Below are 26654 nucleotides of genomic sequence, written 5' to 3' on the forward strand. Positions count from 1 at the left end.
TATTTTAAAAATGTCCGCTAAAAAGCGTAAAATCGAAGACGAAAATAGAATTTTTAACAGATTATGGGAGAATGAATAATTATTTATTTTTAACAAACAAAAAAACCTCAATGTTTAGTTTGTTTAAATATTATTGCAGTACTAAAAGAATATAATTTGAAAAGACATTACATGACAAATCATTCGAAATATAAGTGGATTTTACTAAATTGTCTATTGAAAAACCACATCCTCAAGTATCACATTAAATAATAATTGTAAATATAAATAAATAAAAATAAAAAATTAATGTTAGTAAATTTGAAGGACCTTTTTTTTTTGCTTTCTCCTATGCACTGCGGCCCGCTAGATTTTAAAGTACTTAAAAGTGGCGACCTAGTAACTTTGAGTTGCCCATTCCTGCTATAGTCCACACCAGGCACCGCCAACCCTCGGCCCACGGAATTTTTGTCTACAGCCTTCCAAATATTCACCATAGTATTTAAAATGTTAGTTTTGTATCTTAAATCGAAATAAATAAAATTGAACCGTGTCTATTATAGGTTAACGAATATAAGGTATAATATTATCTCAAATATTATGCTATATATAGTAGGAACATTTAAAAGAAATTAAAAGCTTTGCTAAAAAAAAGTGATTACTAATTTTGGGAGCACTTATCTATGTGAGCAGACATTTTCAATAGTTAAATATCGAAAAAATAAATACTGTTCACGATTAAGCGACGAACACTTAAACGCGGTTTTAAGAATAACAACATCCAATTCTAAAGCAGATACAAACGAGTTAGAGGGAAACATCCAACATCAAGAATCACATTAGAATCTAGAAACTATTAATTTAAAAATATTTATATCCTTTTGCACTCAAGAAATAATTAATATACATTTTTTTTAATTTCTCAATTTTCTCTACTTGTAATTTGACACTCATAATATGAATGTAGCTATCCATAAAATATATATGTTAAAATTGTATTTTTAATAACGTTTATTTTAATTTTATTGCAGCCCTCAATGAAAATCTGATAAAAAATATGGCCCCACGTAAGTAAAAAGGTTGTCGACCCCGGGTCTATACTAATGATTCAAAGACTGATCCAAGATGATGATTTTATTAACTTTGCAACGTAATTATTATTCTTTTTTGTAATAGAATTAATTCTTTTGACCGTTGCATTTTAAGACTTGAGATTTTAATATAAGGTCATACACATACCAATACATTATACAATTTTAGTTGCTTAGTAAGTAGTAAATAGTAAGTAGTATTATGAACACAATCAACCATTTGTGTTTAAATGTTAAAAGTTATAACACACGTACTCAGACACCCAGTTCATATATATTTTATTTTCTTATATAGTAAAATTCGTAACTTCATAATAACCGACTTATGTGCATGTTCTCAAAAAAACTTTTTTTTATTTCCAGAATAAGCAGCAAAGCATCATCTAGTATTGTTCACTGGTAACTCAGTTATAATTTTTATTTTAACTAATTCTAATAATAAAATTAAGACCACACGGCGTTTTAGATAGGCTATTTAGCTACACCACTGTCATTGATTCATTTTACTGAAGTAGGTAATTTGTTCAAGGGCCCATACCCAATAAAAATATGTTTTCGGCTATATCATATGCATCTTTATATACACACATATATAAACGGCTATATACAGTGGTGTAACTGGAGAAAAATCTAGAGGGAGGGGTTGGGAATAATGTATACACCAGAATAGGAACCCTGACCCCCCAGGTTTATTCTTACAACTAATTTTATGGTTTAAGTACCAATTGTAGGTAATAGTTATAAAATTACTTAATAGTATTATGAACCTATCAAAGAGTTCATTAATAAAAAGATGCTATAAAAAGTTTAAAAAAGTAACTAGTATAAATATTATTTACATATATTTTATATTTGGTGAATAATAGTTAAGAAAGAACAAATAATTTAATGACTTAATTAAATGTGATTATTGCAATATCATTGACAATATCTCAACATAATATTATCTATACAGCAAGAGAAACCTCAAATAAATTAAAACTTTTATGAAATAATTTGAGGAAAAAATATTTTAACATTATAATATTATGTTAAATATATTGCATTCTTTTTTAACTTTTTTTAACCTAGAAGATTCAAATGTTTGTATTGTTGGATTATCTGTGGAGGGAGCAAAATGATACCTTTGCCCCCCCCCCACCCCCAAAAAAATCATGGCACTGAGTACATAATACTTATATATTGATATTTATAATTTACCATACAAACTTATAACTTATAAGTGTTCTGTACAAATATTTTTTATTTACCTATACCATTAAAATAGAAAGTATTAATATTAATTAAGATTACAAAATTATATTGTTTTACTATCAAAATATATATATTCCAACATCAATTCAATATTTAATAATAAAACAATTCATATAAAAATATAATTAAAATAAATCAGTAGGATGTAGGTAGGGGCATAGGTGACAATTTAACATGAGATTACCTATAATCAAACAGAATAACATTTCAAAATAAATGCATTAACTTCAAATATTATTTTACAATTTATATTAATATGTTAGGCTGACTAGCAATCAGCTGGTTATACGGATTTTTAGGCTGTTTTTTCTGTCTGATGGTGCTTAGTATTTTTTTCATTAAAGTCGACTCAGCAAACGCCTTGAAAAAATAGAACAAATTAAAGAATACAATTAAAACAACTGTATAACTATATTTTTATAATAGACTTAAAGAAATGTTATGCAATAAATATTTACCTCGATATTGATAGCCAGGTAAAGATTTAAAACAGGAAAAGCAAGTAGAGTAATAAGAAAAATCCGCTGTTCTTTTTCATAGGGTGAATTTTTCAGATTGACCATGTCGAATATGTCTGTAAACGTAGAGTATCTAGTTGTTTGTAACATCAGCGTAAATAAAGTCAATATTACAATGACAATTGTGAATGACACTATAAAAATGTATTAAACAATTTAATATATGGAATAAAAAAATAAAATGTGAGTTGTTCTAAGCATGTTTAATTAAATTATGCTTACGATTTTTGTAAAATGGTTTTCGATGAGGATATCCCTTGTTTAATACAAATGCTAAAATAATGTATTGATATGAACTGGTTAAAAACAATGTAGTATTTTCCCAACATGAAATTACATCATTGTCAGACCATGCAGGCCTTGTAGGAATAAACCTATAAAAAATAAATAAAAATAAAAAATAAAAATGGCACAGTTATCAAGAAAATTAGATTGTTTTATAAAGTAATATAGGCAGTATAGCAAATACATTATACATATCACTATAATAGTGATATTAAATGAATAATTCATTACACATCTATATTAATAATTTTACACCCCCTCCCACCCCTTAAGAAGATCCTGAATTTCGCCACTGCACTAATTAATAATTTAAGTACCTATGTATGAGTATATAGGTATTACATTATTCAATTGAGAATAACAATTATTATGGATAATGTACTTCAATGTTATAAAATATTGTAATGTAGTTCTAAATTGTAAACAGAATATTCATTTTTATCAACTACGTGTACATTATAATATATTTTCAAAGAAATAAACGCTCTTAACTTTTCTAGTTAAACTTAAGTTCCAATAGAAGATTCTATCAATTACCAACCACAAATATTTAACACTAAGAATAATAAATTTTTATTTAATTTAGACTAAAATAGTTTTGAAAGTCAATTATGATTATATCGATAACAGGAAATGATTAAAAATTAAACAATAGTCAATAATATGATTTTTAAAAACTAGTACATGACCGTGTGTTAAATTATTAAAACAAAAACAAATTAATTATAATTTCAATGATCAAAAATCGAATCATAATTGGAATATAATAAATTATAATAAGTTATCATAAATATTTTTTTTACAAATTTGTTTGTTTCATATTACTAAGCTAGATATAATAAGTTATCAACTTAATTGTGAAAATCAAAAAATGTAAGCACTTTTAAAAAAATACTTTTTTATGAAAATATGCATTGTTAAATATTATTTATTTATTTACAAGGAGATCCAATTATGGTACTTCCCCAGATGAAGTGGATCATATTGACAATATGTTTGGTAGAGGACATTTACACCTTTCAGTAGTTCATTTTTTAAACCATCAGACTTGAGACACCCTTGACCACCAAACAATGAAAGTTGCACTACATAGACAAACACAATTGCAAAACAACTACTGTACAAGTGTTTTACACATTATTAGAGTATGAGGACTTTTACCAATTTTCTGTGATCATCATATTTTATGAAACATTTATACAAATTTTTAAAAATGTATTCTTTTTCAATTAAATGTAATAAGTAATTCATAAGCATAATACATTTTTTAAGCAAACGGGTATTGACAGTGAACATTTTGTTATATTTAAGTTTTCAATAAACATTTATTAACCTGAATCAGTTTAAGTAGGTAATCAAATGATTTTTTTAATTAAAATACAATATAAAAATACTTGCCAATCTTGTAGTTCTAGGTAATAAAGTGACCCTATTTGTATCAAAGCACAAACCAACAATTGCAAAAATAGTGGTATTAAGTTTTTGGCAGTCAAAATTTTAGACAAAGGACGGTGAGGATGAACTTTGTCAGTAGGTTCGATATCACCCATTACAATAGCTAATGATGTAGTGAGAATAAAATCAAAGTATAAGAATTGGAAATTTCCCAACATTATACCTTTCTGAAAATACAAAAAAAAATTATGTTATTATATATAGGAAAATATCAACTCAATATTTTGTAAACAATAATGATTTTTGTACCTACACTATAAAGTAAAACTAATGTAATAAACTGTATTAAACTGTAGCATGTCATATATTTAAATATTCCAAAACTGGTAACCAGAGCACATCGTCCTTCTCGTATTATTTTAGTTACGCATGATACGTTTGTTATTTGAGAAGTAAATGGGGCTGCTATGGACGCTTCAGCTTGTGAAAGTGATATGCCAACATGAGCCACTTTTAATGCCTATAAAGTATAAACAATGATTGATATTAATATTTTTCATATATTCATTTGATAAAACGTTAAACCATACCCCAGCATCGTTTGCTCCATCTCCACACATCGCTGTCACATAGCCCATACTTTGAAAATACTCCACAAGTTTCACTTTTTGCTCTGGTAACATCCGTCCAAATACAAGACCTTTAGAGACAACATAAGGTAACCAACTCGGATAATCTGACTCCAAAACAGACCACGACCTTCCGTCGATTGCATAACATAACTTTTCATCTTGTATCTATTAATAAACACATCACAATTTTTTAAAGAAAAATCAATAAAAATAATTAAAGTTTTCACTATTTTGAGTAATTACATCTAAGGTATGCCCTAAAGTAGGCTCAAGTTTGATTTCTGCTTTAGTTAGTTCGGTGCTAGGTGTTGCTGTTAGTACTGCAATATTTATATTAGATGGAATCATAGAACACTCTCTTGCTACACTTAATCCAGTGTATAAATTATCACCTGGAAAAAAAATATAAATTTATACAACATTATAATATTCTTTTAGAAAATTAATAAATGTAATTTAAAAAAGTTCAAAGTAAACTAATTTACATATTTAATTGAATATTATATGAATTAATAAATAAAACAAAATTAGAAGTGGGTACATAGTAAAAATGATAAGTAATTATAATTTTAAGCAGAATCTTAAATGTTTTTGATATTTGATTAGACTAGATTGTAAGTTTTACACAATGCTGTTTATCAAATGCATTAATTTATGAGGATCATTTTTAAATATAAAACTACTGCTCTATGTAAAAATCGGTTTCTTAATTTTGTACAATACTTTTTTTAAAATAAGTTTTATATCTACTCAACTGTATACATATGCTTACCTGTGACCATAACACATTTTATGTTCGCTGTTCTCAATTGTTGAACTATATTAGAAGATTGTGGTTTAAGTTTATTTTGCATAACAAGAAATCCAAGAAAAATTAAATCACATTGAACCTTTAAAAATATATTTGTAGTTATAAACATTATCTAAATTTTATATCAAATAAATAGCAGAAATATTCAATGATTTACATTTTCTAATTTAAGGTGGTATAACGATTTCCAGTTCACTTTTTTTGGTAAATCTTTGTATGCCAATGCTAATACTCGATATCCAGATGAACCAAATTCTTCCAAAACAGAAAAAATATTTGTGGGAACTAAAAGAAGAAAAGAAACACATTATAAATTATAATGAAATTAAAAATTAATTCTTTTTAAATTACTTGTTTCTTTCAAACAGTTTTGGATAATCTTTTCTGGAGCACCTTTACAGTATGCTGTGTAACGCCGAGTACCAAATACTTGACCAATTACACACATACTTTGCGTTTTCGAATTAAAAGGAAATTGATGTACGATACCGATTTCAATTGGTGACTATTGAATTAAAATATTTATTTAATAGTTTAAAAAAATTATAAAAAAATCAATACTTTGACATTTTCTTACTTCACCCGTGTATATTTTTTTAGATGGTCTTACTATTGAAGGTAATAAACTATCAAATCTTGAGCTATCTGCACCAGGCTCTTCCAATTCCTAAAATATAATAAATATTAAAATTATAAATATATAATAACTAATATTATTAAACTATACAAGAGTTAATTGTAAAGTATGTTTTACCCAATCAGTTGAATTAAACATGCTCAAATCTAATGGATCTCCTGCTAGTGACCCATTGATGTGAGTTAATGAGTGACAAGATGCCATTGTAGCTATTATTGGTGATCTGACATCTATTTGTGATAAGTCTTTAACTAAATTATTATAAATATTTGTAGTCGATTGCAAGCCATCATAAGGCAATAGGCCAAAAAAGTGCAATCCGTCTTCGGTCAGTGTACCAGTCTAAAATACATTGGTTGTCTAGGTAATCATTATATTTATATAACACAAAAATATTAAATAATCTAAAACAATTCTATTAAAATAAAACAGGTTACAATGTCAATAACAATTATTGTACTAAAAAAAATAAAAAATTATGAACTTAACACTTTGGTTTATCCAAAAATTATCAAGAATAATTGCATTTTTACTTTCATCTAAAATAATTTATGAATACAGCCTAGACGTGTAAAGTTATGCTGCAGCCTACATTTACTATTTTTATCCAAAATGTAACATATTCAATTTTATAAAATGTATTGTATTTTATTCAATTGATTAAATATTTACTTTTAATTAGATATTTGTTAAGCCAATTATTTATTCTTTTATTTAATAATAAAGGATTACTCGTAACTTCCAAGGATGTGAAATAACTTTATAAAAAAAATTGTGTAAACAATAAAATATTTTAATTTTTTTGTTTTTTTAAAAAAAAATAGTGATTTGAGCTCTACTCAATTTTTTTTCACTTTGAATTTCATATTAATAACATAAATATGATAAGCTTATAAACTTGTTTTACTTTTTTTAACAACAAAGCAAATTTATAGCTATGAGTCTATGACTTATATAATCAAACCACATTCGAATAAATTGTAATTGTTTATTTAAAAAGCTTACCTTATCAAAACAAACAAGTTTTATTTTACCAGCAACATTAATACGGGTCTGACATGTGCAGTATATTTTAAGGCGTTTTAGTCGTTTCATAGAATGCACAATACCAATTGTCATTGCAGCTGGCAATGCAGGGGGGACAACCACAGTGTAAATGTCCAGACTTCTTATGATTATGTACTCTGTAGAAGCCTATGACAAAAAAAAAAATGATAGGTACTTTAATATTACATTTATTTAACTATTAACACTGTACTTATATATTTTGAAGAATAACACAAATGTATATTGCATGTGAATATAATAAAATAAAACAAAAACTAGTGTCATCACTACTCTAATATTAAGAGTGTACTAATTTAGTGATTTATTCAATTAAAATTCTGAGAAACATCAATAAATACATACTTCTCTTATAACATACAAGTAGGCACAGTAAAGCATTCCAATGGTAGCAACGACAAACATGATTATAACAAATTTTATGGAATCCAAATAAAACTCGAAATCCATATCTTTTGGAAACATAATTGACCGTATCAAATTCCCTTTAGCCGTAGAACTTCCAGTCCTAACCACCAGAGCCAACACCTATAAATTGAATTAGTATTATTATATTTTCATTATGTACAAGGCAAGTGAACAAATGGTCAATAATCTTTCAAAAATAATTTGTGTCATTTCCCATACTTGAGCCCCAGCGTAAAATCTTGATTGTAAAATCCTGGTACCGCAGTACAATGTGTGATGTTTATGCGAAGAACTGCTGTAGCAAAATTCTTCAATTGACGAAGGAGGGCTTTTCGTTATTGGCTCACTTTCTCCTAAAACACAATATTCTCAGTATAAGTGTTACAACCTTTAGAGTATATATTTCGATAAAATCCATAAAAGTTTAAAGTATTAAGTAACACTCATCCCATTCAATATCTATGGCAAATAAGTAATATTATTAATATATTATATGATCAAATAAAAACAATATGTTTGACAATATGTCTAACATAATATGTTTTTTTATGCTTATAAGTTATAACATTTTATTTTAGAAACTTATGGTAATGTACTAGAAACTGTTAAGCTTGCCAAAAAACTTTTATAGTGCTTATAACATTATTTTAATGCAAATACAAACCTGTTAAAAGACTTTCATCCACAATACAATTACCAGATAATAATAAAGCATCACAAGCTATATTGCAACCTCCTGGTGGTATTATAATTACATCTCCAGGTACTAAATATTGAGCTTTTACTTTTACATTTTCTATACACAAAAGAAAAATAACATTTAAATGTATAAATCAAATAATTTATAAAGTATACACAAAAAATATTTTATAGTAATTATTATTCATTAGTGAATAAATTGATAAATGAATAATTCAAAGTTAAGTGATTATAGGTGACTAACAATAGTTATTGATATTTATAACTGTTTATTATAATTGTGGTAAATGTATTTGCACTTTTAAAAGTAGTAACAATTTACCTTGATGAACTACAAGATATACAAATTACCTTGGTCAAACTCTGATTATAATAAATACATTATTTATTTTAGTTCAGGCTGTTATGAACAAGAAATGGTAAATCTTAGGAGAAACAATCTGATATGGTAAACAACTTAGTAAAAAAAGAATCGAAATACGATGAAATTTAAATTTTAAACACTACCTAGGTATCATATTTAAACTTACTTATTTTATTAATAAATATGAAATAATATTGATGCAATACAAATTATAAACCTATGTTGCGTTATTGTAGTACCTATAACAAACATAAAACTACTAACGATTTTTAATTATGTAGATAGGTATTTTTTTTTTTTTGATTTGGTCTTAGCAATTTTCGATGCCATGGCAGTCAATCCCCTCGAGTATGTAATGATAAATAATATTACATATTGTACCTAATAGTTTTCTATTTTTCTATTTAATTTGTTCAGATTTTGTTTATAATATTTTTAGATTCTGAGTAGAGTGATGAATGTATGGATTTTACAATTTTGTATGAATTTTATTTGTCTATGAAAATATGATTTATTGTGGAAAAATGCTTCGATTTTCAACTTTGAGGGTGGTTTCTTGGTATTTTAGGTCAAAATTGAAAATTACTAGTATTTTTCATTTTTTTTTTCCAATATTTATTGAATCTTGATAAAAATTGTTGATTAGGTAATCAAAAGTATGAAAAATGTTTAAAGTTTCCCCATACGTTGTTCATATATGCCAAACAAAAATGTATAGTCACATCATTATTTTATATGCGTTTAAAGTTGGAATTTTGACACAATTCAACAAAATCAAGAAAATTTGAAAAATTATGATGAGTTAGAAATGTATACAAATTTTTAATTTTATGGCTGAAGATTTGCAAATATAATACAAGATTTCTCATAGATTTCTTCATTTAACAAAATAAAAGTTTAGGGGAGTTATATTCAGTTTTTATGAGAGTTTTAAGTTCAAATATTTCCGACATTGGATATACCTGACGATATTCTTATTTTGTTGTAATTTAAAAACGAAAAACTGCTATTGAAGAAACATGAAATATTCACAACATTTTAATTTTATCGTTTTCTAAACATGGTATAATTCAACAATAGTGTTATTCTCTTCGAGCTAATTATAGACATTTTCGAAATACTAATTTTACTTTGACAAATTTGATTTGGACAATTAATCTTTTGTAAATTTTTTTTTATTTTGGACTCGTGCCATTATAGATTTTTTACTCTAAGATTTACCACTTTTCGTTTGTAAAAGCCCAAACTACAATATCGGGCATGACCGTTATCGACCAAAAACATACCTTCCTTTTTCGACTAAATTTAAAAAAGGTTGATTCCTTTTTCAACCAAAACAAAAAGTTTAATAATAGTTAATACTTTATACTTTATGTCTGTACTCTGTATGTTATACTTAGCAACTTAGGTATAGAAAACCACTTAAAATATAAGTTCTAAACATATGTAAAATATATAAATAAATAATAATAATTATAATAATTATAATAATATAGAATTGTTGTTAATGTTTATTAAATATAATATTAATGTGTTTAATATATAAACAAATAAAATGATTAAAAGTATAAGTTGTATATTTGGTACATAATACATATACCTATAAATAGTAGTTGCCATCACAGTCCAACTCTGCGACCGATCGGTTTTAATAATAATTTTTGATATGTATGACGTAAAGTATAAATCAAATTTTTGTGCTGGCCGAAAAACAAAAGAATATGATTTCGGTCGAAAAGTGAATCGGAAGAAAAAGGAAGGGTACGTTTTTCTTTGAAAACGGCCTAGCCAAAATGATCATGCAATTTGTATCTTTTAATTCAGTTATAATGAAATCTACTTTAAAATTATGTACCTAATCACAAAAATATTATACCCTTTAAATTATGTAGAATTGTTGGGTTGAAAATTAAATTTAAAAAAATTATGAGTAGTTTTTTGTGAAAAAGTACACTGACAATACAGTACTATGCATAGCAATAGTTGTTGACAAAATTCCAACTGTAGAATTACAATTTTTACAAACACTCTATACTTAATTATTGAATAAACTTACCCTCGTCTCTTCTTAGGACAGTGTAAATGTCATTATTATAAGTATCTACAGTTTCTTTAAGTGATCGACTTTGCTGAAATATATTCATTCGATATTTAGAATCAAATATTAATTTTAATTTATCATTGAAAAATTGTGGAACCCAAACTATAAACAGATATATTGGACATATTTATCACTCAAAGCACCTCATTATTCTGGGTAAATTATTAAAGATAGGTAGAGGTTAAAGTAATAGACTATATAACGTTTATATGTAATCAATTTAAAATTGAAAGCAAAATTAATAAACAAAAATCGAAGTTGGAGAAATTATATTTCAAATATAATAAGTGAATATCAAATAAATCATAATACATTATTACCTATACAAAAAGATCATATTTTGTAGTATAATTTAGTACGAATTTGTGTCTTAGTTATAGAAGTCTTATTTGTCAACAATATTAAACCAGGTTATAAACATTAAACTCTTGTTTATAATGGTTATAATCGTAATGACAATAACAATGTACTAATATTTAATATTATGGTCGTATAATATTTAAAGGTTTGGCAGGAGTTGTACACATTACAGAAATACAGGAGAATATAATTGTAATTAGTGGTGAGCCAGGTGGGTTTGAAAGGGTTTCAGCCCTCCCCGAAATGTCGGGAAAATTTTTAAATGCTTTCAGTGTCTTGTGAATGAATAAAGTGAGACGTTATCATGTATTAAAATTGTAAATTTTAAAGAAAGTATTGCTGTAAAAGTAAAAAAGTGTTATACCCACATAGCATATAAAACTTGCGAGGGATCCTAAATTAAGCGTTCGCTATGCAATAAATTATCACCTCCTTGGAGGGGGGCAAAACAAAATCATGACTACGCCACTGATGTATATTATGTACATAATAGGTACTTAGGTGGGTATGAAAAAATTGTAAGACATCCTGTATGAATGCAGTATAATCGAATTTATATATGTACATATGTACATGCGTGGTATCTTGGTAAAAAAATGGGAGATTGTAAATTCCACCTGGAAAAATAAATATTTTTAAACTAAGCTTTCCGTGACGGTAAGACGCGACCGTACTGTTCGCGACGCGAAATGTTATGCAGTATTTGGAAGTTCAAAATTTTCGAACACGGAACAATCGTATCAGACGACAATCGCCAATCATGACATATTATCTTATCAGTTATCACCTTTCACTACAATATTGTGGACCTAATAATTGGAAATATCGGATAGAAAAAGAGTTTCGTTAAGAATTATGAGGTGTTTGTTTTGAGTACACTACGTCCTTGAGTCTAAAGCAAAAACATTTTTCGGGCGGAATGTACCTACAAAAACCATCCCCCCTCAAAAAAAAAAAAAAAAATAGATGTATAAAAAAATCAATTCATATAATAATTATTTAATTGTATAGTAACTAGTAAGTACTAAGTTATATATGAATTGTATATTTTAAAGTAAATGTTAAAGGGGGGAAAATAGTAGCTACAATATATCATATAAAAATACAGTAATTATAATATAGGTACCCAAAGCATAAGACCGTATTCCGATGTTATGCATTATGATTGACAAACAATTGTGTCCTTAAAACAAAAACGTCCTTATGATATATTCGAGTATAGTTAATCATTATTATGTTATAGTTTGAGTTGCACAAAATTCAACAATAGACTACAAGGGAATACAAAATATCCAAACCTCTTTCAGTTGATATAATGAAGTGCCAATAGAAAAAGCTGAACTGACCAATACACATAAACCATAATATTCATAGTCATCAAAAAACCATAGGCATATACTAAATATTTGGAACACGTAAAATGGATTCAGCACTTCAGCAAAAAACAATTTCCAGTAAGAATATACTTCTACGATCACTTCATTCTTGCCAAAAAGTTCTAATCTAAATACAAATTGAATTTTTTTAAATGTGTTTATAGGTACTTACTTTAAAACAGTTACAAAAAAACATAAAATAATTATCATGCGTATTGTAATGTCAAAATTATGAATTATATACCCAAATAAAACGTATTATAATAGTTATTAGTTTTTATTTTTTTTATAAAAATATGAAAATAATTTATTTAAAAATAAAGATAACACAACAAATTGATTAACTTAGTAAAATTGAAGGTTATAAAAAAATGTTTAAATGGTTTGGGAATCACTTGTAAGTGATTTTTAATTCTTGCATTCCCTTACTCCATATTAGAACGTATGACGTGTATACAATGTACTACCACGGTTAATATTAGTAATTTGGTTAAAGTCGATATCCAATTGTAGTTATCCAATTTTCGATATCACCCTTAGGCCTTAATAGCTGAAGTACCTACAAAATATTTGGTATTTTAATGCCTGTTATAAGATTATAATATAAGCATTTATTTGGCCTCCGTCGAAGTTTATAAATTATCGTAGATATAGGTACTGAATGTTCTTACACTATAGTATGATATTATACTTAAATAATAACGAACAGTAAATTGTTTTTTATGAATGCAAATGTTATTTAATGTTATTTAATGTTATTTAATTGATGACAATTATTTTGACGTTGCCACATTGGTGATGTGCAAAATTAGTATTGTTAACACCAACAAATGTGAACAATTAATACGTTTTTCAAAAGTTACACTCAGATTTCCAGAAATAAATACAGATATTATAATAGGATACGATTATTTATTTTATGGAAATATTAAAGTCTCGATAGAATGTAACATGTAAACATACACATACATATTACGTGTTCCGTGAATGATTAATTACACGATGAATGATAATTCACAGGATTTTAAAATTTAAATTATGTTTTTTTACATGAAATTTAGTTAGATGTGGGCGTGTAATCGTGACTGATTAATATTGTGGGTACCTATATTTATCTATAGTGCATATATGTTCATAAAAAAAATTAATTACATATTTACATGTTATAACTTCGAATTACAATTCTGAGCTTGGTAAAAAAATTGTCTGAGCTCAATTGTTTATACACTTGATAAATAATAAAAGGGGGTGGGTAATAATAGTTAGGTGTTATACATACTGGTTTGTATATTCATCAGTAGTGAGACCGTGACACTTTTCTAACAAATTTGATAGTGTAGTTGTTCCATTATCAAGACCTTGTAGAAATTTGAATACATTTTCATTCTCATCCCATATATATTTTAGTAATTGATGTTTAAAATATCTTACGGTTTTCCTTTCTCCGTTTGAGTCTTTTATTATTGAAGTGTGTACATCGTACATGGCATCGCTGTTATTCGCGTCCTTTAAATAATAAATACGTATCAACAATAATAATAAAATGATATTGAAGCAAAGAGCCTATTCAATTTTATGATAAATATAATTTGGAAATTGATTACATTTAAATAGGTAGTAATAATATTTTGAGAAAAATCACTGTTTCACTGTGAAATGGATTCTGCGGTACATATAATATAAAATCTGAAATCATTATATATTAGAAAGCTATATTTACTTATTCTAATGCAATTATTTTAACTTAGAATAGGTACTCATTGTTTTGTATGGCCATAATTCGATTATTAATAAACATTTCTAAATTATGCACATAATACAATTTACTTAATAATCGAATCCCTTTCAATTTGTTTAAAAATTAAAAACATAATATAACCATATAAGTAGACAGCATGAATGTTTAAAAAATAATGACTTATTGAATATTATATTACGCCCAGAGTAGGTACATACTATACATTAGGTAGGTACTATGTACAGGTTTTCTAAAAGAACACGTCTCTCTCATGGCATCCATTAAACTCGGTGAGAAGACTCAAGTAGCTCATTTAGACATTCCACGGGTGTCTTTAAAGAAACCCCGACAAGTGGGCAAAAGGAATAAAAAGGGCGATGGTCGGTGGAGGAAAACCGGATATTATACTAACCGACCGGTTATTCATTGAAGAATAAAATAATCATTATATAATAATGTGTAAACAACAGATTTAACTACAGTTATTTTTTCCCCCAAAGCTACATAGCTGAATTTCTAATAGTTTCTAAATACAAAATATGCATATTCAGTAGGTAAAATATTAATTCCCATGTCGTTTGCTACGATGATCAACCACCTATTTAATTATGAATTCGATATACCTATAAGGCTATACATGTTACAGCACTGCAGCAAGCTTACATGAAATGGGTATTAATGAATGAGCATTAATTTTTATGATATGTATTGGAATGAAATTATTTAAAATGTAACCGGCTTATTAAATCATGAAACAATTCAATAGTGACAAAAGTATTATTGAGATACTTTTACTCAAATATTTACACCACAGCACTAGGCTGCAAGGAATTAAAATACACAAGTAGTAATAGTATTTGGTTACCTAAGGCCTTAAGTGTATTATAATAGTATTTTAAATCAGTTGGATTTTGAACTTATTTTAAAATAGTGTTCGGTTTAGTTTAAATAGTGTATATTTTTTTTATAAGAACGCCAAGTGACCAAAAATATCTACGAAACAGTTATGGCTTATCCTTATATACATCATTTTAATTAGGTACCCAATATAATTAGTTATTAATAATTACATATATATGAAGTGATGTAGACAATTAGACATTAGTATAACATGTACAGATTATGTATTATTTATTTGCAGTTAGCCCTGCAGATAAAAAATGTAAAATAATGGTCAAATCAGATTAAAATGCAGTCTTCAATTTAATTTTTAGAAACATGGATGGGTTTTAGATTTATACGTCCCTATTACTCAATTATGTAAAAAATAAAAATGTAAAATAAAATATAAATAGGTACTCGTCGAATGTCATTCCACACAAGATAGAGGTCACTAATGTAATATCATAGTTTTACTTACTATGAAACTTAATATTTTTAAAAACACTGATCATAATATTATACTGATATGCCAGAAGAAATTTTAAGCGGGAGCCAAGAAGAGAACTAAAGACAAATTTTCAGCAATGTCAAGATCTTACATTTAAATTGTAAATTTGTTCTTGCTCTTCGACTACGATAAAACTCATTAAAAATGTTCTTTTCAAAATATTAAAACATCTAGATAAGACTTTCGACCTACAGAGATAACCTACGATGTCAAAAATGTACACATAGAAAAATATCATAACTGTAAGGCCAATTAATTAATTCCCTTAAAATCTAAAAGTACATACATACAATTCAATCAGAACTATCACGTATATATGTATATATTACCAATAAAGACTATTTTTTCAATCAAGTTAATGACGTAATTATACTGATCAGTGTCCATACTTTAATACGGTTCTACTAATTCATTAAATGAAACATGTTGGTATGCTAATAATATAATTAATATTTACATATTAATAATCGTTTAAATGATAAAATAACAAGATTTTAGAGTTTTAATATGCTAATTTTGATATGTGAAAATAATCTCCTATAATTTCTAGCAAATTATTATTTTTATATTTTAAAATAGTTTCAACTGAACAACAGTCTGATTATAAAAAAAATTTATTAAACTCTATTTTCAACTATAAAATGTATATTTATCAGTAAAAAATGTCACAACATGTTATGCATAAAAAAGAATAATAATTAAGACTTGGAAAAACTATAATTATAATACGTAAATATTATTTAATGTTATAATTAAGAGTTCTAAAGTTTGCAATTGAAGTTGCACCCCTATATACCTAAGTATAAATAACAAATTTGGTTTTAAATACTTACATTAACGAGAACAACATCGGAAGTTGATAATGGGCTAGGAGTCATAAGCAGATATAATTTTAATTTGATTGACCAATGAATGGCTAAGTATGGCACACCAAGCATGCATATTGCAATTATATTAAATATTATTTTTTTTAATAGGTTATAAGAATATCCACATTTTATGTCAATGTATTCTACATCTAAATTGTTAATGTGATGAGATGGCAAACCATCATCTATTGGTGAATAGTCTCCACGAGAAGAACAGCAACCTAAAATAAATAACAAAACGTAATTATAGTTAATGAAAGATAATATGATTTATGGGTAAATACATAATTATTTTTACTCAGCGCAAACATACTAATTTAATAAACAACAGTAAAAAAATAATGTAAAAAACGTTATAATAACAATTAATAATTTCTTACAAGAAAATAAAAATAAATAATTTATGTAAGATTAGAGTTATATTCGTGAAATATAAAGTGTATAAGACACTAAAGAATAATTTCAATTATTGTGCCTATACATTTTACCACACTCAGTTTCATGCATTATTAAAATAAATTAAATTTGAATAATCTTGTTTTGCCAACAAAAATTGTGCAAAAAAAGATTTATTTTGCATATGTCATTTGTGCCATGTATAATCACTATATTACAAACGTACAATATGGCAAGACACCTAAGTCTATAATAGATAAACTAACTCTAAAATAAAAGCTAACAACACAAAACTTATTTTTGAAATATTTAATAAGTTGTAATAGTGTAACGTTTGTTAGACGGAGACATTACATACCCTACATGTAAGTCCTCGAAGTCCTATAGTAGGTACATATTTTAATGATATACCCATATGGCAGGTACAGTATATTATTATTGTTTTCCTGATTACGAGTCCAAAAAATGGACAGTACATACCCTCGTAAGTACTATCAAAATCAGATATTAACTATTTAAGTATTTATAAAATCATTCTAAGGAATATTTGTGACAACAGTAAACAATAACTAACAATAATGATTAAATATTAATGTAATTAATTATAGGTATAGTTAGGCCCAAGTTTAGATTTTAAAATAAAATTTGACAAATATATAAAAATATATATGTTAATACAACAGACAGTCTGTTACAGACTATTAATAATAGACAGGTACATATGTATTATCTAAATAGAGCCTGTGAAGAGCATTTAAAATCTACTGATACCGAAAGAAGTTGTATGACTACGTTATGCTGTAATTTTTGAAGTTTTTTATTGGATTAGTATTTAGTAGATTTGATTTATTTGAAGTTCAAAAGTGAATGTAATAAATTTAATTCAGATGCTGTACCTCGGCCTTCAGGTATCAATTTTAGAAATAATATAACTTAAATCAAAATATTATGTAATACAGAGTACGTATTAGGTACATATTATGTGAGGGTGTCGGTTCCGGTTTTTTAAATTTTCGGCAATTCTATAAAATTTACAAATTGTATTTTATATTTTAGTTATTACATTAATTATAATACTTTTTCACTAAATAACTGCCCGATTCCGATGCCTATTTAGGGGGGTTGACACTGTGCATTATATCAACAAAAATGACTTCACTACAGGAAAAACTCTCACGCCTCACCGATAAATCAAATGTTGATATTTTGTTTGTGTTTGTAAGATGATCGGATCGAAGACCGAATTATCATTTTACTTAAAAATGTGCTAGAAAAATAACAAATATTGTACAAACGCATATTTTAGCTTCTGCAATTATAATCTTTGGAAATTGGGCTTTGATCTAACCTGAAATATGTTCTCTTTTGTAAATAATAAAAAAAATAACAAAATCCTATTATTTTACAGACCGTGAGAGTTTGTCCAGCAAGACATGTTTTTGTACTAAAAATGCACCGGCTCCGACGCCCTTAACACAAATAGATGGCGCAACGTGTATGTCTGTGATCGTGTATGTAATTTTCCAATGATAGTAACTAGTGTTCCCCGGGCCCCAGTCGTAGAATAGTACAAGTCAGTGTCCAACAGTTACCCAAATTGTATATGTATTTTTAAGTATTCTTAATGTAAACGGTGTTCATTAAACAAGTACCCAAATAACCGAGATAACAATTTAATGTTAATAATAATAATTTATGTTCATAAAAAAAATCTATTGTATTAGAAAGGGTCACTCCTGTCTAAAGTCATAACAGCCACGGGCAAAATTTAACAACTAGTTCTACTATATTTTCATTAATATGTACTACAGCACTTCCGAGGTACTTATAAGTACCTACTAGCTGGTGGCGAATAACTTGCACTAACAACTTTACAAATCTTAAAAACTTGAAAAATAAAATACCTTTTACATATTATATAAATAAATCAAATAACTAAAACAATATCCTTAATTTATAACACGATGCCATTTCTTTTTTCATTTAGTAGTTCATTGATAATCTTGTATAATATAAAATACTTTTTGCTGCGCGGTGTGCCCTAGTTTTCGATAAGATCATCTTCCCATCCCAGGCCCGAGTATTTTTAAATAGTTGTAATATTTTATGGTTTATTGTTTATATAGTTGCAATATTACATACAGGTCAGTCATTAATCAAACAACATTAATAATTTGTAAAAAAATGGCCCAAGTATATTGAATACTAGTTCCAATATTAAGTCAATTATATATTTTTATATCTATTTGTAAAACCATTTTTGGGGACGATTATTTTTAGTAAAAACATTTTAATAACAATAAAATTACTCCTTCGAATTTTGAATTAAGTATATCAAAATTTTCAAAAAAATGTATCACTAAATAATTTACAGTAAAAAAAGGAGTCTCATTTGAAAACAGAAATTTATATCATCACACGACACTCCTTAAGTAGTACAAAAAAAAATTCAAGAATTTGAAAAAAATATCTGAGTACCTATATTTAAAAAATTTAAAAACCAGAATTTTAATAAATATATTATTGAAGGAAACAATGGGGGTGAGCATGCTTGGTGAATCACCCTGTAAAATAAAACCAGACACTAAAATTAATTAATTTATTCAATGAAAATTTTAAATCCTAATAAATACAATTATACACCCCAGGCGAGCGTAGTATCAGGGTTTATGTATCTTTAAATATTATACAATTATATTGTTATTATAGTACACTATACAGCTGGTTATATCAAAACCAATTACGTTTTATAACGTTTGTACGAACGAATACGTCTTACAATTTTATTAAACTATACACACTGATGGTCCGGGTAACACTATAGATGTTTCTTAAGCAGAAATTTGAGGAATAAAAGAAAATTGTTGTCATCCTTTGCTGGTTATTACTATATAAATGTTCTTTCTCACGCCGTATTTACACATTATGGGCTATCTATAATAATTACCTATAATATTTGCAGTAATGCTAGCTGTACCAGTGTACCACACATTCCCGTATACAACGTTTTTAAACTATGTACTGAAACTCTCGTTTTTAGTTCTTATCTTTGCGATATTTGATAAAATCATACACTCATACATTTATACCTTACTACCATTGATACTATAGTATTTACAAACAATGCTTTTACTGATTGACTTCTATTTATTTACAAGCATAGTACTGGTATACAGTAGGTATACGAAATTTCCATTAAACGCCTAATACCTAGTTAATCAACAAAATCGATTATTTTGTTTTTATGTCACAATAGATTCTTACGCATTTATAAAGATAACCCGATTTCCTCAAATGGTTACAAACATACATATATACCTACGTACTTACAATGTATAATAAATATATTATATACATAAACAAATACTTGAAAAAAATGAATGAAATATTATATAGGTACACTAATACTCTATTACTACACTTAACTAATACTGTGTAAGACGCAATTATTTTTTTTAGTATTTCTTCAAATACAGTGAGTATTGATCATAACATTCATAAGTATAAATATAATAAAATAAGTACTCAAGTGTGTACGGTTAGTAGTTAGTAATTTTATTAGCGTTTCGATTGATACGCAAATAATTATTTACATAAAAAAAAAAAAATATAATATAGTCAGTTCATGTATGTCACTTTAAAACGTAGGTAGTTCAATTTAATGAAGATCCAAAAACTATTTTTCCAAGTAAATCCGATCTCTCAAAAACTATATTATTGATTCCAAAAGAATATAGGTTGCCGAAAAAAATAGTAAGTATTCATTTAATTATATGATTGTATTATAGATATGGTCTAATATTATGGTAAAATAATTGATATAAATTATCAATAAAAGTTGTGAATAATAGTTTTGAAGAACGAAATTATATTTTTTTTGCCAGCATATGTATTATAATATAATATATAAAATAAGACAGTAGTACGCTGTGGAACTGTATTGTGCCTACCTAACGTGGATCTATTATGCTATAGTTGCACAAAGACATTATTAGCGTTATTAGTGTATATCACAAATCACAATAGGTACACGACTTTTTTGATACTTTTTCGGACCATGACAAATTATTACTTACAAATAAACATATTATACTATCAAAACACTGACATGGTCGCTTAAATATACGTACCTAATTGGCATTACACAAATTCAACTTTTCCAACAATAAGAATTATACACTCTGTTGTTGTTGTATCTATTCACTACAATTTTTATACTTGGAAAAGTATAATAAACCATATGGTAATTTTTTCTGGAAATCAGATTTTGTTGGAAAATCAATTTCGTGATGAAAAAAAAAATTGATTGTAATAAAAAAAATAATTAAAAGATATATTTTTGAGAAAAAAGTTCTACCAGTCTAGGCAACAAATACATTTTGGACCACCAAAAATAAACCTAGATTACACGGCCTTCATTAATCTAAAAGTAATGGTTTTTATTATTTCCGGTAAATATAATTTACAACTTCGTGATTCGTTTATGGATAAAAAAATAATTTCTGTTTTATTGCTATAAATTATAAATTATGTATATTAAGTTTCTAAATGATAATTATAAAAAATACATATATGGCAAAAAATTTATTATTGTGAAAGAATCTCGTGACGAAATTTGTTTTTATCAATTCGAAGACGACTTGCCCCAGACTGATTCATTTTCTCAATCCACATAAAAACAAACCCAAGTTTCACTAGCCCGTGTCCTATATAAATGTTAGTGTGCCACAAGATACGTACACATACAATTAACAATATTTATACATGTAACATATACTACATAGTATTATATATTATGTTACAGTGTTATATTATGATATTATATACAATATATATAATATATATAATATATATATATATAATATATATATAATAATAATTGAACTCGAAAAGTAGTTCTCCTCCAAAACACGTTTCATTTTACAAGCTCGCAAATTCCCATTGTATATATTTTGTTACGACCGTGCCGGTTCGAGGTGAAATATCATGTTTTGAGCATATAATGATGGAATTTATAGTAACCAAACGAAGCACATTCACAGAGTTCTTTGTTTATCATCGGGTGGATACTACTACAGTACACAACTCATTGTTTTGACTCAAAGTATCCCTTCTTTTTTGGGTGTTGAACTCTCGGTATCGTGTTATGTACACTTAGGTATAGGTATTTAAGGTATCAGTTAACCGACAAAGGAGAATTATAATAACTGATAAACATATTATTATGTATTGATTTGAGATTTCACATGTTCACTATTACGACTTATTAAAAGAATGAAAAAAAAATGATTTCATATCGTTGTTAATTGGATAAAACTTCTAAACTAAATATTGCCTGAGGTCAATACATTAATTTGAGTACCTATACAAATTTAGTTCGCTTAAAACTTTATACTAAAAAAGAAACCGACGAAGTCGATCTGCTGAATAGCCGGTTGTCAATTAGTGTGCTTCACAATTGAGTAGGTCACTGTAAATTGTAATGGATGTGTTAAATTTGAATTCAATGATAAGTGATAATAGTGATAACTCATTGTATACGATGAAAAACGATCGTGAGTGGAGACGGTCTGTCAACCTATATTAAGGATATTTTATTACATACCCAATTATAATGCGATAAGTAGTTAATTTTGTTATGAGTAATTTGCTAAATTGTATACACTTACATGATTTTGACGAACTTATTCAAAAATTAGACTAGAAACACATATAAAAACAATTGTACCTACAAATTTTTAATATTTTCAAATTTCTCTAATTAAAACTGAGGAATCATGTTTTAATTTTTCAAATTTTAAGACAAACTATAACATTTTTATCATTATATTTTATAGAAAATAAAACTAAATAATTTCAAATGCTTATGAATAGTTTAAAAGGGCAAAAATATTTTGAAAATGTTGCTGAAAATAAAAATCAAATTTGTGTAAGACTTGTTTTGCGTGCAAATTCCCGTTTTTCTTACTTTGGACTTCCTAAAGTAACCAACAATTTGCTACCAAAACCACAGTCAAAGCTAAGATTGAAGCAATTTTACCGCTTTTAAAGGTTACGTAAGACAAAAAAAATCATACAACATTTTATCACTCCGCTTAGAATCTAAAATACGATGATTTAATTATTTTAACAAGCCTTGATAATAATATTAATACAACAACTATTAAAACCAATGCCTCATCGAACACGTGGTTTACATTGTTCATAATAGTTTTATGGTCGAGATTTGCTAGTGTTTGATTAATCAAATGTATGAAGTCTACGCATTAGTATTTCGTATATTCTGTCAACATAATAATATAATATATATTATAAAACTGAGATAAGAGCAATAAATCAAATTAGCCTTCTGCTTTAATAACTAGTAGGTAGTAATCATTCAATACGCAAATGGACTTTGTTCTATGGGTGAGCCATAAAAATGTTTTGTTGTATTTAAATGTAAGATTGCAGTTCAAATTATGATAATGTTTAATCAAACGCTCGTTGATTATTCAGAAAGAAGTCCGAAAATAATCAGTTATTTGGTTATTATAAAACAAAATAGTACAACAAAGAAAAATACATTTTTATCCAATTCACCGAGTACAATTTTACCAATAATAATGATCTTTACTCATTACACATAGTAAATGCATTTTACCAAAAAAAGGCAAGACCTTGAATTTTTGAATACAAATGTCTGAACATTTATAAAATTTATCCTTAAGACTAAAAATTGAACATTGTCATGATCACACAATGTATATAGTGTATAATACTATATTAGATAATTCCTAGGATAATTCATATTATAAAATATTAAAAAAATTATAACTTCATAAGACAATGAAGAACGAATAAGGTAGGTGGGACAGGTAGGTTAGGTGTGTTTTAACTTCATAATATAATATAAATATCATGCAAAAAAACGTAGTTTGATAACCTTACTTCCGTTTTTTAGTTAACGGCAATACAATTTGTTTAACAGCATCAGTTCAATCGACATATTTTAATAGTTAATTTGTTACCGCAATCCCATATTGTATCCATTATAAAAGTTACAAATTTTTTACTGTTTTGTATGATCTATAAGCCTACATTTTTTTCGTCTTAAATTTCCCGAAACTTTAGTTCTAAACTCGAGCTTAATTATAACCATAATTCTTAATTACTGCGAAGGCATATGAGTACTAAGTGTCTAAGTAGTAATATATAGTACACCATGTAATCCCACATCATTAATTTAATTTAACACGTGTTAACCACTTGAAGATATTAATGTTTAGCAGCAGCCAACGTGGAGTTTCTCACTATAAACCGAGCTATAAACTAACGTAGGTACCTATCCAAATAAATAAAGTAGCAGCATACACTTGCATATTTTTGTACATTAAGAAATTTAAATAAAATAATATCGCAAATCAATAACAAAAATATGTTCAACTTAAACAAAACAAGTAACAACAGTTCTTTCAAATGAAACAAATATTAATATTAAAATCAACTGTAAAAACTTTAAATGTAACCGTCTAATATTTCATAATATACAGGTCATATTTTGTTTTACAGAGACTTATTTTGTTGTGTTTTTACATACAATTATAAAATATGAAAAGATAAACAAATATTTATCTAATGGTATGCAATGTTTTAGTGTCAACTCTATATTTGTAAGCCTAATGTATACAACAATAAGTCCATAAAATTGTTTTATAAGAATTTTGTAAGTCAATAAATTTATAATTATGTGCATTAAATTTGTTTACTCTACTTCCCAATACAGCTTTCGGAATAAGTCAGTTTATTGCATTTATGATTAGTTTACACTTGCACATTATAAACTGAGTCGTTGACACCTTTGGTGTCTACGGTAGAAGCCAACAAAAAGCTAATAAAAATAACTTTTATGAAATTATGAGTAATTGGTACAGTTAACGACATTGATAAGTTCATTAAATACCTATTCGTAACTACTCTCAAGTCATAACTGTGTATTAATATATTATATACCAATACAATATGCCCGTCCATGCACCCGCACACGGCTTGTATGCCTATTATGTGTAGTAGACTGCAATATAACCGTCGAGGCACTCCATCGAGAGCTCGTAATGTAATGTAATAAGTGAAACGTGTAATGACCTACTGAACAGAAACGATCCGATGGTTGAGAACAATTTATTATTTTGTCGATTAGTTGGATTACTGAGCGGTTAGACATGTTGTACGAATTGTATTTATTTCGTGATGCGTTGTATCCATACATGTGACCATAATAATATTATATTAAAACTTCAAAGGCTATATAACGATAATAAAATGCCTATAACGAGCAAAAACCGATCTAATATCGAATGATGGAATCGGATCGAACGATCTGACGAATGCCGATCGACTTCCGAGCAGCAAATACGAATTATTTGATAGCGTTTTTAGTTTATTCGTGCTCGTCATCGACGATAACGTCATAGGTGTTGTACATGTTGTACGCAAGGCGGGTACCAAAAAAGTGGCAATCGTCACGCGAAGTCTTTGCCGCCGTTGACTTGCATAACGATAACGACGACACACGAGCGTGTGTCGTCAGCAAAACATATTATTATTGTTATATCAAAATAACGAACATTATATACATTTATTACTATTATTATTATACCAAAATAACGAATATCGCATATTAAGTTACATAAATATAATATTATTTTTAGGTGTTCTAACGAGCTGTACTCGGTATAATATTATATAAAAACATGCTTACCAAAACACAGGACCATGGCTGCTGCTACTGGCTGTCGGTCGGTCAGTCAGTCGGTCGGTTAAGTTTTCGGCGGCGACGGCTTTTACGATAAATTATTATTATTATTATTATTCTATTCGGTCGTCGTCGTCGTCATCGTCATCGGACGGACGGCCGGCCGACCTCGTGTACGTTCATCGTCACGACCGTGTGCATGCAATACTGCCCGGATCGCAGCCGATCGAACTGCTTTTTACACGCGGCGTTGCGCTCGTTATCGCCGTCGAGCCACGACGGTTTAACCGATATTATTGCGGCGGCGGCGGCGGCGGCGTAACGGTCGGCAACGGAATAAAATAAACAACGTTAGGCCGGCTTATCTCCGGTGTGCATGCGAGCGGCGCGTGTGTTGTATTTAATTTTTTAATACGATTAAAAACGCTCACCGTCCGCCGTGTCTTCGTTTTCGGTCTAAATGCGTAGGGACGACGACGACGACGACGACGTTTTCGTTTTCGTCGGTGCACCGCCGACCGCCAATCGTGCACAATGTCGTGCGACTGCAAT

The 26654-nt window shown here is 27.4% G+C and overlaps 1 protein-coding gene across 2 annotated transcripts; it reads right to left on the reverse strand.

Moving 5' to 3' along the window:
- Window positions 1-2570: 2570 nt before the first annotated feature.
- On the reverse strand, window positions 2571-26654 carry LOC111034840 (probable cation-transporting ATPase 13A3). 2 transcript variants are annotated; one of them, XM_022316233.1, is made up of 21 exons: window positions 26109-26124; window positions 16937-17193; window positions 14255-14481; window positions 12898-13102; window positions 11195-11267; window positions 8740-8871; window positions 8295-8428; window positions 8013-8195; window positions 7608-7796; window positions 6720-6944; window positions 6543-6632; window positions 6317-6470; window positions 6123-6250; window positions 5927-6044; window positions 5398-5546; window positions 5113-5319; window positions 4836-5042; window positions 4526-4749; window positions 3065-3216; window positions 2783-2976; window positions 2571-2684 (listed from the first exon to the last, which is right to left on the reverse strand). In XM_022316233.1, the coding sequence occupies exons 1-21, from the start codon at window positions 26122-26124 to the stop codon at window positions 2571-2573; spliced, it is 3378 nt and encodes a 1125-aa protein (XP_022171925.1). The 2 variants fall into 2 exon arrangements, with proteins under 2 accessions (XP_022171925.1, XP_022171926.1); XM_022316234.1 differs by lacking the exons at window positions 2571-2684; window positions 2783-2976; window positions 3065-3216 and having other exon boundaries at window positions 4589-4749; window positions 4832-5042; window positions 26109-26654.

This window comes from Myzus persicae, unplaced genomic scaffold (assembly GCF_001856785.1).
Source record: "Myzus persicae strain clone G006 unplaced genomic scaffold, MPER_G0061.0, whole genome shotgun sequence".
Lineage (NCBI taxonomy): Eukaryota > Metazoa > Arthropoda > Insecta > Hemiptera > Aphididae > Myzus > Myzus persicae.